The 14,606-nt window shown below is 43.5% G+C and overlaps 1 protein-coding gene across 2 annotated transcripts; it reads right to left on the bottom strand.

The window, feature by feature from the left end:
- Positions 1 to 231: 231 nt before the first annotated feature.
- EXTL2 (exostosin like glycosyltransferase 2) lies at positions 232 to 11,269 on the bottom strand. Of its 2 annotated transcripts, none has more exons than XM_066624271.1 (5): positions 11,095 to 11,269; positions 9,630 to 9,693; positions 5,527 to 5,954; positions 4,347 to 4,417; positions 232 to 2,778 (listed from the first exon to the last, which is right to left on the bottom strand). In XM_066624271.1, exons 2-5 carry the CDS (start codon positions 9,632 to 9,634, stop codon positions 2,287 to 2,289), a joined length of 996 nt encoding a protein of 331 aa, XP_066480368.1. In that variant the 5' UTR covers positions 9,635 to 9,693; positions 11,095 to 11,269; the 3' UTR covers positions 232 to 2,286. The 2 variants fall into 2 exon arrangements, with proteins under 2 accessions (XP_066480368.1, XP_066480367.1); XM_066624270.1 differs by having other exon boundaries at positions 11,103 to 11,269.
- Positions 11,270 to 14,606: the final 3,337 nt, after the last annotated feature.

Here is a 14,606-nt window from a genome sequence, read left to right as displayed (position 1 = left end):
AGGGTAAGGTCACCCCCACCCTCATGTAGTTGTCCACATCTGCCACTTTCAAGTAACCATGCACAGAATTGAACTGCATTGCTATTTTCAAAGATGAAGTTCATTCATTTCTCACCAAATGTGGATCAGGTGGCATAGTTCCACTCCCATGCACATTTAAAGCAAGTACTTTCCCACTCAGTGCAACTGATTTCAGAACAAACATACAAAGGATAAGGAGTTTAACTGCTTTCAGTTTAATACAGTTTCCATTATTGGATAACTACATAACATTTAGTTGTCATCATGATATACCTTTATTAGCTTTTCTATTTGAAAATAAGGATGAAAAACAAAACCAGAAGCAACAACATATTGATAAAACAAAACAAAACAAAACAACCATACAAGATTTGGGGAGGGGAAAAGTACACTCTGAATCAAGTACAACTAAATTAGAATCAAGTACAACTAAATTAGGTGGACATCTGTAGCTGCCATTGTACCCTACAATAAAAAATATTTTTCACGTATAAGTGTGTTTTGGACTCATTTCTCAAAACAGACTTCAGAAATAGAAATACAAAATTCAGAATGAAGCCAGGTCAAAAGAATACTAGCTGGAAACATGGCACCTTAATACACACAGTAGCACAGCTCCAATTCTAGAGCCAAGCACTAAATAATAATATTTTTTTGAAGGCAGCAATCAGCCATGGATTTCAGATATCTTAACACTGCAGAACAAATGCACACTTGTGATGCCAAATAAAGAAGTACAGTTGAACTCCAAGATGAATGTAGCCTGCCAGATGTTTGATACAAGTCTGTTTTTGAAGCCCACATGACCAATATTGCCTTGGGATGCATATTATGCAAGTCTGGTCTACATAGTCTGGTCTACAATACTGGAACATTCAGCATTTTGAACTGCAATATATCACCACTGTAGATGGGGGCCTACCGTCCAACTGTTATGCATGCTTAATTCTGCTGGTCAGGTCAAGTGATTCACATGTGCACAGCTGGAGGTCTCCATTTACATTCTTGTTCCCACAGATCCCTGTTGAATAGCATTCAAACACAAGATCAAGATGTGGCTTGCCCATTTGTGGAGGCAGGGAGGCTGTCAAAAGCAAGCAAAGATCCATGGCTGCACACACATGGAAAGTGTGTGAGATGAGAGAAAATCTAGATGAGATTTCAATGAAGAAACCATGATCCAGAATGCTATGAAAGATTTTCCCTCCTGCTTCCACTGTGCCTAGCCTAGCGAAGCTGCCTTCTCCATGTCTTGCTTTACCATTTCCATGTAAATATCCCTAATCAGACTGGCACGACATGCTTCATAGGCTTTTGGAATGGGATGGAGGCTGAAACTGTGTTTCAGTCCTGGTCTCTCATTTTAACTGGAGACTCAGGAACATTTGAGACTGAAGAAAAGCAACTAAAGTACAAGTTATATAAACTTGGAGATGTTTTATAGTATGCCAGATTTTTTTTTTAAAAAACTTGGCAAACAATTCACTGTAGCCCTTGGCCTGAGAAATGTACTAAATCTCAAAAATATAAATAAATGTTGCTAAAACAAATATATTCAAGGTAGTGGAGAGCAAATTCCTCACATGTGCACAAACCAAACTCTGTGTGCAGTGTGTACCTTGAATATTTGGCCCTGGTTGTTTAGTTTAACTATGTCTTTATTATTCTGAGGGTGGTGGTAGAGAATGACTTTTCTTGCAAATGAATACTCAACAGGCAGATATTCCTTAGGAAAAAAAATTCAATCCATACTTCTATGGAGTTACAGTTTGGAAATTAAGTGTTATGAGCAGGCTTGTAAGGAACTACATGCCTGGTTGTCTGTGTCTAAGACCTGCCTCCAAGCAACCAGTCAAGAAAAGTTTACAAAAGTTAGTTCTTCTCTTCGTTTAGATCACAGATGTTTAACATAGCTATACGTGGACAGGTGGGCCAGTAGAAGATTTGTGTGGGCTTGCAATTGCAGTAGTAGTAGTAGATGTATTAGCAACAGAGATGATGTGTATGTACCTGTGGAATACTCTTGTCTCATGCAAGTGGCAACTGGCTATTGCAATGGAAGGAATAACAAAGCCAACTGAAAAAGCTTTTGCATGCTGAGCGCAAAGATGGAACACGTCACCCAGACCTCACATCTCTGAAAATCCTTGGCAGAAACAAGCTCCAGGTAATGGGCAACCTACAAATCCCTTATAGACATCTCTATTTAGCTTGTCATTGTAACCCGTTGGGAAGCATCTCAAAGCATTTCTTCACAGCACATTCTTACATTTTATTCTTGTGATTAGCATAGTGAGGGAAACCAAATTGAGAAATCATAATGTTAGAGTATTTTAAGGGCATGTTGCCATAGATGCTAACCAATTTATTCAGGCAGTAAGACCTCTGGAGCAAGTGTTCTGCCCGGTGCCACATTCCGGAATAGCCGCTGTTACTCTCTTTTTCTAAATTACGGATGTCCACCGGTTTCACAAACATGCCTGAAGGCTTTCCAGTATGTTTGGCCACCAAGAAATTCATGGCAATATCATCACAATTTTGAGTCTCATCTATCATTGCATGTACAGCTTCAGGCTGTTTTTGAAAGAGTTCTAGGTATTCGCTGTTGAAGAAGGCTGCTCCTATTAGAACCATTGAGTACCGGTCTCCATTTCCAACACCAGGACTCTGCAGTTCAAAGCTTCCATAGCTGTGGATTCCTGAAGAGCTGGGGATATGCTTTCTTGGAACAAATCCCACAATCTGATCTGGAAATTGCTGTATGAAAAACAAACATTACAAGTCTTACATCTTGAGAACTTGGGAAAATTAGGAAACTAACTATTATACAGGCAATTTTACAATAAGTTATGAAAAAAGGATTTGACAAGCATCCACCAAAGGTTACAACTCACAATAATATATTTAAATAGGACAGAAAGGATTCTGAAATCACATGTGAAATCACATGTCATACCCACAAAAACTAGTTTCAAATTCCATCTAGAATATTTTTTTACACCTACTACCAACACAGTCCTAACCAGGTTGCTTGCATTGCAGTACAGCAATACAGCACTGCCTGATGTATTCCTAACTTGGTGATAGGGTGTTTTGTATTCAGGAAGCCCTATGCAGTCTTAAGCATCTACAAAGTATGAATTGGCTAGATACCAATCTGAGAAGGCCCTGCTGCTAAATCACAAATGATGATAATTATTATTATTATTAACAGTATAATATGATGGATTGGCAGTTGGTTTAAGGAGAATGCAGATACTTCTTTACAGTATGACCTTATCACCAGTGATTAAGGAGTCACCATCTTGGTTTCCTATCCAACTTTCTAGTGCTGATGCAGCTGTGTCAATGGAGTATTCACCGCATCTTGCTGTGGATGGGCAGTCGTGAAGGCCTCCTCAAGGTAAGGGAATGCATTGCAGCTGCATTGGCACTTGAAAGTTGGATAGGATTGAGCTGCTTGGCATCAAATGTCCTCACTTCAGATACTCAGGAACTGGACCCCTCAAAAAGGTAGAGTACAGCTTGCCCATACATACAGATACTAAATACAACTTGTGAATAACTGTACAGATTGTATGTGCATGAAATTAACACCGACAACAAAGAGAGCCATCTTGAAGACTGACAGATTTATTGTGGCATACATTGCCATGAGCCATAGCCCATTGAATCAGATGCATGAAATTGTCTCTTAAGCTGTTAGATTTTATAACTATATTCTCTCTCTCTCTCTCTCACACACACACACACACACACACAAAATAATGTTACATCTAGGCTCATGCTTTGAACACACGGTTTAATTTTATATACCTGGATATTATACTAGTTAAGCTGACAAAGCAGGTTTGAATGCAGGCCTCAATTCAACTTAAAATCCATTTTGCCTCCATACAGCAGTGTAATTCTATACATGTCAATTGAGAAGTCTTTCTATGTCCAATGGAGCTTACTCTCAGATAAGTGTGCATAGGATTGCAGCCTAAGGTTTAGGTTGCCGCCTATGCATAGTAATATTTAACACAGCGGGACTTACTTCAAACTTGTATAGGTTGCAGTGTTACAATTCATCAATTACACCCTGCACCTCCCTCTAGCAGGTCTTGATCCACCCCTAGGAATCACTGTATTTTTGGACACATAAAGCATAGCCTTATGTGTATTTATTCAGAAGCAGCAGTCCCACTCTATTCAATGGGGCTTATGTCCAGGAAAGAGTACAGAGGACTGTAGGTTAAGAGGAAAAGCAAATAACTCTAATACATTTTTGTACATTTTGTAGCTAATGAAATAAGATTGGCAAAGCAGAATGCAAACTTTACCTGCCAAATGGAGAAAGCAAAAACTAGGTCATAGGCACTAACTAGGGTGTCGTCATCCATCATCAAAACAGCTGAACAGAGGAAAAAATATTTTGATGAGAGCACATATTGAAGAAAAAAAAAAGCAACACTGAGCAAAAGACATACTGACAAATTGGAAAAATAGTTTCTCCGTTTACTTTTGCTGGGAAACATCTAAAGGTTCCAATTGCTTTTTGGGACAAGACATGAACAACCATTGGGCGAAAGACAAAGCCAGCCCTGTTAAATACACTTAGTTTAACTTTTACCAACTTTTTTTAAACTTTTCCCTATCTTTTTAAAGGTGTCTCCAGTATCCACTGTTTCAGGTGTCCACAGGGGAATCTGGAACAGAACCATAGTGGATACTGGGGCACAACTGTATTATTAAAGTGATATGCATGTCCTGTGCAGGGACGTGCTCAAGGCATGGAGCCCGAGTTACAATGGGAGTCTCGAGTCAAAAACCCTGCAACATGACTCACGAGTCATAGCATATGGCCGTCGCAACCTGTGAGAAATGTAGTCATTTTGAATCGAGTCACAAGTCATTTTGAGAAACGAGTCAAGTTAAGAAGCACAGCAACAAAACAAAACCTTAAACCTTCCTCCTCCCCTCAATCCTCCCAGCTCCTGCCTCCCGAAACCTATCCTCCCACTGTATCTGCTGCTATCCTTCAGAAGGCCCACAAGGTCTTCGACACAGTGCAGAAGTGGCAAAAAAAAGCAAGCAAGAGAACACATACACTAAAAAAAAAAAAGAGTCAGGACTCAAAATTACTCTTTTAGATTTTTTTAGTCACTGGGCCCAAGTCGTGATTCAACTCAAGGTTTGTGACGTCCATGAATCGAGTCAACTCAAGTTGTCAAAAACAGTGTTCTGTGTGAGTCCAGTGATCCTAAGTTGAGTGCTCATCCCTGGTTCTGTATGTGGTGTTTGATCTGTAATGACTCATTTACTCATGCATGTCATCACACAATGCTGCAATCATTGCATGCATATTATCAAACATGCATACTATCAGACAGCTTATTTGTTGCAATCCTATGTACATTTTACTTAGTAGTAAGTCCTACTATGTTCAATGGAATTACTGTGAAGTAAATGTATATAGGATTACAAACTTGGGGAGGGGAGGGGGAGAAACAGAATCCTTACCTTTTGTTTCCAGCTCAGGAAAAACCTGAAGTCTGTTCCTCATGCGATTCACAGTTTGCACTTTGAAAATAACTGGGACAGGATGAGGCCCCAGTGAATTCCAGGTGTCTTCAGGTGCTTTCTCCCCAATGTTATTCCACACAACGATCACTTTGTGCAACTGCGGGATAGCTTGATAATGATTTAAAAGCTTCAGGAGCAAATCAGTCCTATTGTATGTCTGCATAATGAGCGTAAATGAATCCAGAGCAGACTGGCCCTGGGATTTTCTTTCCCTACGCAAATTGAGCATTTTGTCTTCCTTTATATTAGGCAGTAAAGCAGTTAGTGCACCTGCCATTAGAAGCAACAAAAGGATCACTACAGAAGAGAAGTGAAGAAGCCGGATCCCCATAATTCTTCCAGGTAGTTTGCAGGTATGATAAAACCTTGTTTTGAAAAGAGAAAGAAAGGGAAAGCTATGAGTCCATGGTTGTACATTGCAAAATATAATGAACACCAGATCTATAAGATTTGTTGAGGTCAAACGCAATTTTGCTGAGTTGGTGGAGCTGTTGAGAATCATGTAACCCTCTTAACTGGCATATTGACATCCTGGATGTCTTGACTGTACAGGCAAGAAAAACCAGGAAGTGAAAAGGATTGCCCAACTACCCATAGTTGGGTAGCTGAACTATCCATGCACTGGACCAACAGTGGGATAGCACAGCAAAAGTACAGTTTGTACCTTCTACATGACAGACCCAGGGAGTAGGACCAGCCCAGCTATGCCACTTAGGGCCCAATCCTATCCAACTTTCCAGCACCAATTCAAAGCACCCCCAAGATAATGAACAAACATTCCCTTACCTTGAGAAGACATCCTTGACTTTCCCCACCGCCACTGCAGTATAGAGTGCACATGCAATGGCACAGCTGCATTGGCGTTGGAAAGTTGGATAGGATTGGGCTCTCAAGGTCTTGTGCAGTTTACAAACAGGCAGAAGAGGCAAGCAAATGGAGATTAAGTGCCCCCTGATCCACCCTTAAAGGAGGAAAGTTGCATTTCAAAAGCATGGAGTGTCTATCAACTAAGAACATACTACTAAACAAAGTGAGCAACCTCGCTGATCAAGAATGCCTGGGAACCTGCAGGCTGGAGGAAATACCCAGCTCTGTAGACAATCACCAGGCACATATTGGGTGCACTCAGGGGCAGATCCAGTGCCTGTATTTGGGGAGAAGGCCATGAGCACTACCTTCAGAAGTACAGGCACACTGCCTACCTACCTGGACTTGGAGCCCAGATCTACCTGCCGGGTAGACCTGGACTCCTGGTTCAACTTATAGCTTCCATGGCTATTTGCCAGGTGGGTAGACATGAGCTCCCATTCCAGCCAATCTCCTTGGTGCCCACCCAGTGGGCATTCCCTGGTGCCTGATTTTGCTCCCCCTCCTGGCAGGCGCATTTCCCTGCTGGCAGGACAATTTGGGGGAGGGGTCACGCACCCATGGCCCCCCAGGATCCACCCTGGGTGCACTAGGGTGCACCCCACATCAAGTAGTGCTGGCCAGCTTTCATTTCTGTAACACATTTCTCTGCCTCCCCACATCAATGGAACTGCAAATACATAAGATGAAAAGAAAATGAAATATGGTAATTTGGGAAAAATGGGGGAGCACAAAGTGTCTTAGATCTCATGAAAGCAACAGAGGTGGGTCTGAGTTTTGTCAGTTCAGAGTGTATCATCTTCCATACAAAATCAAATTCCCTCCATACTGAAAGAAGTCAGTGAGAAGTTTACACTAGACTCCCCTCCCCCACCATCTGATATCATATGTGCAGGGATTGTTTTAAACAGAGGAGCATTAAATCATATGCCTGTTCCCCCTTCCCCCAGCAGTCCGAAGTGCCACAGTTCAGACACAACTCTGCTAAATCCACAGAAAAGTATGGCAGGCAGTGTTCTTCATACATATTCTCAAGCATCCCATCTTGGGTCACCAGATAAAAATACATGTCAGAACCACCAGCTTTGCAGCTCCAAAAACAGATGAAGGACAATACACTGAATGCAGGTATGAAAAATGAGGATTTATGAGTAAGAATACAGTTCTATATGCACTGGGCCTAACAAGGGGCCATATAAATAGCCACCCTAAAATCAGGGGCAAGCTCCCAACAGCACCTAGAAAAGACATGGGAACACTGACACCTGCAGCTGTATCAACGTCCAGAGGGATAGCTGTGTTACAGCCCAGTTCCAAGCTTTCTTAGCGCCCAAGGCTGCAGCGGCACCAAAATGGTGACCGCTGTATCCAATGGGGCAGGGATGCACTGCCAGGTCTCTTCGGTGTAAGAGAACGCAAGTTTTTTTACCCTGTGTAGTGGCCAGGCAGCCCCATAGGGTGTCCTCGGATTTAGCAGGCCCAGAATCAGAGACTTATGTCACATTTCCTGGCCTGGGGGAGTGAGGATATGGGAGCAGAGCCTGCTGCCATCTCCGCCCCCTCCCCAGCCCAGAAATGCCCTGCCACTGACCAGCAGTAAAACTTACTGCCTGGAGCAGAGCCCCGTGCCAACTGCCACTGGGCACAGCCCTGGAGGTGCACATGTACTTCTGGCATGAAAGTGCCTTACACCCCCTTTTGCGACAGTTCGGCCAGTGGTGATGGCGAAGCACCAGCACCAGGCCCTATAGAACTGGGCCCTTAGTGTGTTTCAGCAAGCACAACTAGGAGTCTCGTAGCACCTTAAAGGCTAATCCATGTCTTGCAGCAAGAGCTGCAGTCCACTTCATCAGAAGCAATCTACAGATTAGAAACCATACATATATCTACCTATGTATATACCAACCTATAGACTGGGGGTGTGAGGGTAACAGGTGAGGCAGAACCATTTCACCTGAGCTCTTTGAAAAGTGCACAAGCACTCACAGCCCACATGCTCCAGCTGCTGTTAGAGCAAGTGGGTTGTGAGTGCTTGTGCAGTTCACATGGTGGCAGTGGCAGAAGTGTTTTTTGAAGGACTCCAGTGGGGCAGTTCTGCCTTCAACCACATGTCTCCGCCATAGACATCAAGTAATCCTCCCACTGATATGGCCAATTAAACTTATTACTTGCAGGAGCACAACCAGGGAACCAGAAGCAGATCAAACATTTACTAACAATAACTGGTGTCCAAATAGGTGAGCTCCCAAATTAACTATGCAGGGAATGCACACCCAGTGGGCAAGAAGCTAAAGTAGGGCCTTGGATAGGAGCATGTGAAGTGGGAAGAAAGAAAAAAACACAGGCAGAGCTCCCATCATGAGCACTCACTGAAAGTGCCTCTTCTAGAGGCAAACTACTAGATGTCAATATTGCCATAATCCCTCTTTTCAGCCAGACCAGCAATGTTGAGATAAGCAAAGGAAGGCTTCACATGAAAAGAGCTACAGATGACACAAAGGAGACTATGGCAGAAACATGAACCATTGCAAGGAAAAACAAAAAAGCTTTAGAAAACCTTATGCAATACTGCCAGTATTGACCTACTACTCACAGTATTCCCTCAGAATTAACTGATGCCACTGTTTTTCCAGCCCTATGCTAGTTCTGAATGAAGCAGTCCTCCTGCATGACATTCATTCACAGTACACACCCTTGACATATTCACAGTGGGATTGTGGCTATTTACAGCTCAATCTTATGTGTGTTTACTGAGAAATCAGTCCCTCCATGTTCAATGTTACCTTACTCCCAGGTAAAGCCTTCATCTGTTTCCTCACTGTAACCATTTACAGAACTGGGACATTAGACTCACAGTAGTCCATTATAACAACATATAAATGAAACTATTGACCACAATGTAGAATTATGTTTAAGAATCTGGTTTCCTTTCCTAGGATGGATATGTACCACCTGCAAGAGCATGAGTGAAAGATGCCCTATACCAGGCAAAGAATAGTTCAGCAACACAACTCAAATGTGTTTATATCACAAACTAAATAGTAGCAACAATTCCCAATAAATTAATGTTTATCAGAATGTCTTATTCATCAGGAGTTAGAGACACTGGCAGCAATTTAGCCTGCAATAAGTATGTCCTAAACTTAAGGAATACGTTTTGTACAAGAACTCACCTCATTCCTGCACTGAGAGCTTTATTAGTGTGCCGGGGAACTCAGTTTTGAATAACCTTTAGGCCTGTTGAAACATGGACATAATTCAGGATTATGCATTCTCACAGGCAGTATCAGATCATCTTCTATGAAAATATGTAGGGGAAAATTTCACCAGGCAAATTTGCTACTATATATACAGTGCTGATCATCACTGCTGTGAATTTTATAACACCCTTTTGTATGAAGGGTTCCCACAAATGTATGCAATCCTGCCATGATTTATATGTGGTTAAGTCACCCCCTGTGTCTGGGTAGTCCAGTGTGCATTGGACTACTAGCTCCATCACAACAATGCTGTGTGAAACAAATAGCACATCCTATGCTATCAACAATTTAGGAACAACCATTCCCTCCCACCCCAGTCATGCATCTTTCTCAATTGCTTCTTTTGTCATGTTTATAGAAGCTTTTATTTTAAAATTTACTTGAAGTACACTTAGAGATCAGGGAATCTAGATTTGTTCCTATCAAGGGTAGATCAGGGGATCTAGATTTGTTCCTATCAAGGGTAGCTTGATAGGAATGGCAGGCATCCACCCACCCACCCCAAATCATTATTTAGGCAGTAGGCTCAGGCTGCAAACCTGTACAGTCCTGTACCTGGGAATAAGTCGTATTGAATATAATGGGACTTACTTCTGAGTAGACAAGCATAGGATTGTGCTGTGACTGCAGTTTTTGGGAGGCTCTGGGGCAAAAGCACTGTGAGGGCCCCTCCAATGACATGTTCCCCCTATGCTTTGGACAGCATTGTGTACCAAGCAATCTCCCACAGTGCCCGGAAACCAGGTGGTGAAAAGTTGACAGTTCTCCACTGCTATAGCTATGGGTGGCAGCACAAAGGGAAATTCATGTCCACTTATACCATTTGCTCCCCAACACATCCTGATAAGTCTCCTCCTGACTTAATGGGATGATAGTTAGGATTTGTAAAATGGCACGGGGGGGGGAAGGGGGGAGAAGATGATCCACTGCTGCCACTGCCACTACTCTCTCCTGTGTGAACACAGGAGATCTCAATCGGCTGCAGAGGTTGTTGTCCAGATATCTTGACCTGGGTCACTCACAAGCATCCTAAGGGAGGGGACACGCTGACATCATGGCAGTACCCATGGATGCTCCTGCGACTGCTAAGCCCATGGTGGGGTTGGAGGGTTCAACTCACATCAGTGCGAAAGCCTAATATGCAGCCCATGACTTAACAATATAAAAATTGTTCTTTTTATAGGGTTTGTGTGTCCGCATCATTTTTAAGGTAGGGATATCATCTGAATCTGCAGTCTGGCTTGCTTGCACCCCCCTTCTCAATAAACCCAGACAGCTTCCAGCCCTGACTGCTGGAGAGGTGGGTGAGCATCCCATTCACCCCCCCCCCGTTGCGCCACTGCTTCAGTGCAACATTGCATGTCAGTGTCTTGATTACCTGCTTACCTGCAATGAATGATCCAGGCACGATTTCACATCGTCAGCATCAATCCACGGCGGAGATCTCGCAAAGGGCTTCCAGGGACCTGCTGCCAGCGCAGTGATCTCTGCACCGTTGCCTTCCAAGGCGAAGGAAAGCAGCCCTTGCAACGTGAGAGGAACGCAAAGGGGGCTGTACCAGAGCCGCAATCCCTTTCCCCTTTTGCTGCCTTCTGCTTCCTGTTGCAAGGCAGAGCCCCTCCTCCTCGGTTTAGGGAGTCAGCTGGCGTGATCTGGGCTTGCTGGATGCCTCCCTTTGGAATTTTCTGTCCTGAGCCATCTTTTCAAGTACTGAAGATGCCAGCTTGCATTGCTCACTGGAGAATTTAAGCTGCAATCCTATCCACACTTTCCTGGGGTAAGCCCCACTGAATACAATGGGGCTTCATTCCAAGTAGTCATGCATAGGATTGGGCTGTTGGAGTTTTCAAAGCAGCAGATAAGGCTGCAGTCCTATCCACACTTTCCTGGGGTAAGCCCCACTGAATACAATGGGGCTTCATTCCAAGTAGTCATGCATAGGATTGGGCTGTTGGAGTTTTCAAAGCAGCAGATAAGGCTGCAATCCTATCCACACTTTCCTGGGGTAAGCCCCACTGAATACAATGGGGCTTCATTCCAAGTAGTCATGCATAGGATTGGGCTGTTGGAGTTTTCAAAGCAGCAGATAAGGCTGCAGTCCTATCCACACTTTCCTGGGGTAAGCCCCACTGAATACAATGGGGCTTCATTCCAAGTAGTCATGCATAGGATTGGGCTGTTGGAGTTTTCAAAGCAGCAGATAAGGCTGCAATCCTATCCACACTTTCCTGGGGTAAGCCCCACTGAATACAATGGGGCTTCATTCCAAGTAGTCATGCATAGGATTGGGCTGTTGGAGTTTTCAAAGCAGCAGATAAGGCTGCAATCCTACCCACACTTTCCTGGGGTAAGCCCCACTGAATACAATGGGGCTTCATTCCAAGTAGTCATGCATAGGATTGGGCTGTTGGAGTTTTCAAAGCAGCAGATAAGGCTGCAGTCCTATCCACACTTTCCTGGGGTAAGCCCCACTGAATACAATGGGGCTTCATTCCAAGTAGTCATGCATAGGATTGGGCTGTTGGAGTTTTCAAAGCAGCAGATAAGGCTGCAGTCCTATCCACACTTTCCTGGGGTAAGCCCCACTGAATACAATGGGGCTTCATTCCAAGTAGTCATGCATAGGATTGGGCTGTTGGAGTTTTCAAAGCAGCAGATAAGGCTGCAGTCCTATCCACACTTTCCTGGGGTAAGCCCCACTGAATACAATGGGGCTTCATTCCAAGTAGTCATGCATAGGATTGGGCTGTTGGAGTTTTCAAAGCAGCAGATAAGGCTGCAGTCCTATCCACACTTTCCTGGGGTAAGCCCCACTGAATACAATGGGGCTTCATTCCAAGTAGTCATGCATAGGATTGGGCTGTTGGAGTTTTCAAAGCAGCAGATAAGGCTGCAGTCCTATCCACACTTTCCTGGGGTAAGCCCCACTGAATACAATGGGGCTTCATTCCAAGTAGTCATGCATAGGATTGGGCTGTTGGAGTTTTCAAAGCAGCAGATAAGGCTGCAGTCCTATCCACACTTTCCTGGGGTAAGCCCCACTGAATACAATGGGGCTTCATTCCAAGTAGTCATGCATAGGATTGGGCTGTTGGAGTTTTCAAAGCAGCAGATAAGGCTGCAATCCTATCCACACTTTCCTGGGAGTGAGCCCCACTGAACTCAAAAGGACTTCTGAGTAGATATGCATAGGATTGTGCCCTAAAACACCCAACATGATCACCTTCACCCCTGCACCAGGGAACAGGGCCAAAGAAGCTCTTTCCAAACAGAATTCAGAAATGGGTTAAATGGAGTTACCTAAATGTTCCCTCATTGAAAAGATGGCTAGAGAAATTCTGAAAACTTATTAAAATGACAACATTAACTGAATATGGAGGGTAGTAATAATTAGACATGTTTATTCCCCTTTTATTAATTATGTTAAGGTGAGGTGGGGTAAACAGTGAGGTGGCCAAGTTTGCAGATGACACCAAACTATTCAGGGTGGTAAGAACCAAAGCGAATTCAGAAGTGGTCCAAAAGGACTTCTCCAAACTGGGTGAAAAGATAACTAAGAGCCAAATTCTATGCATGTCTATTCAGAAGTAAATCCTATTATAGTCCACAGGGCTGACTCCCAGGTGAGTGTGGATAGGATTGCAGCCTCAATCGCCAATGCAGTTCAAAGTTAGTTGTCCGTGAGGTGATGCACATGGAAGCAAAAACTCCAGCTTCACATGAACACTGATGGAGTCTGAGCTGTGGTGAACCAGGAAAGATATTTTGGGGCTGTGATGGAAAGCTTAATTTAATTTTGGGGCTGTGATGGAAAGTATTAACTCAGTGTGCATCAGCGGTGAAGAAAGAAAATTCCAGAGAGAGTAGACAGAGGTTTTTCTCCCTCACAGTATCCTAATCAGGGGTCAACCAATGAAACTGATTAGTAAGAGATTTTGGATTTACAATAGGTGGTGCTTCTTCACAAAGCACCTAATTGGCCTGTGGAATTCATTGCTACAAGATGTGGTGATGTCCAGTAGCTTGGATAGATTTAAAAGGAGATTAGACCAGTGTTTCTCAACCAATGGTATGGGTACCAGCAGTGGTACTTGAGGCAATGTCTGGTGGTACTCAGAGAACCCCTGGACCCCTTCCGCCAGGCAGCGAGGTCAGGAAAGCAACACAACAGCAGTAGGAGGCTCCAAAGCATGCTTTTCTGCCCTTGAAAAAGCCCTCCCGTTCACCTGGAGCCTCTTACCTGTGTTTTTCATGTCACATCCGGCCTCCCAATCAGAAGTAACTGGCAATGACATCATCGCCAGTTACTTCCAATGGTACTTCAAATAGGTGGACCATGTGAAATGATACAGCAGAGGACAAACATTGAGAAACACTGGATTAGACAAAGTACTATAATGGAGAAAGATCTTCCAATGACTACTAGTCACTATGGCTATGTGCTTATGCCTGTGTTCAGTGGCAGCATGCTTCTGAGTACAGAGGTGCAAGGGGAGCAGTCCTGGGAGAGAAGCATGCCTTTGGCTACAAGCCTATCCACACTTGCCTGGGGTAAACCTCATTAACTAAAATGGGACTTCTGAAGAAAAATGCATAGGATTGAGCTCCTCACCTCCCAGTTGTGAACTTCTCATTATGGCATCAGTGTGCAAAACAGAATACTGAATTAGGTTGGTCTTTGGGTTGATTCTGCAGTGCTTTTCTTGAGTCATTATGAGGTATGATTTAGAAATTCATGTTTATAAGAATTTTTCATTGAATCATTGTTAATCTGTTTATGCATTTGTAACAATAAATTTAACGTTTTAAAAATGCATCTGGCATTCCCTTGGGGGACCACTGGTTCTTCAGTCCATTCCCTCTGGGTAATCCCCTTGATGCTAACTTCTG

Source organism: Tiliqua scincoides, chromosome 4 (genome assembly GCF_035046505.1).
Source record: "Tiliqua scincoides isolate rTilSci1 chromosome 4, rTilSci1.hap2, whole genome shotgun sequence".
In the NCBI taxonomy this organism is placed as follows: domain Eukaryota; kingdom Metazoa; phylum Chordata; class Lepidosauria; order Squamata; family Scincidae; genus Tiliqua; species Tiliqua scincoides.
This window is presented reverse-complemented; position numbering and strand designations above follow the sequence as displayed.

Bases quoted from the DNA above. Each gene is read 5' to 3' on its own strand.
- EXTL2 (XM_066624271.1), bottom strand. The intron at 4,418-5,526 runs GTAAGGATTCTG...TCCTCTGTTCAG, and splicing joins TCCTGAGCTGGAAACAAAAG to CTGTTTTGATGATGGATGAC. The intron at 2,779-4,346 runs GTAAAGTTTGCA...TTTTTCATACAG, and splicing joins TTGCTTTCTCCATTTGGCAG to CAATTTCCAGATCAGATTGT.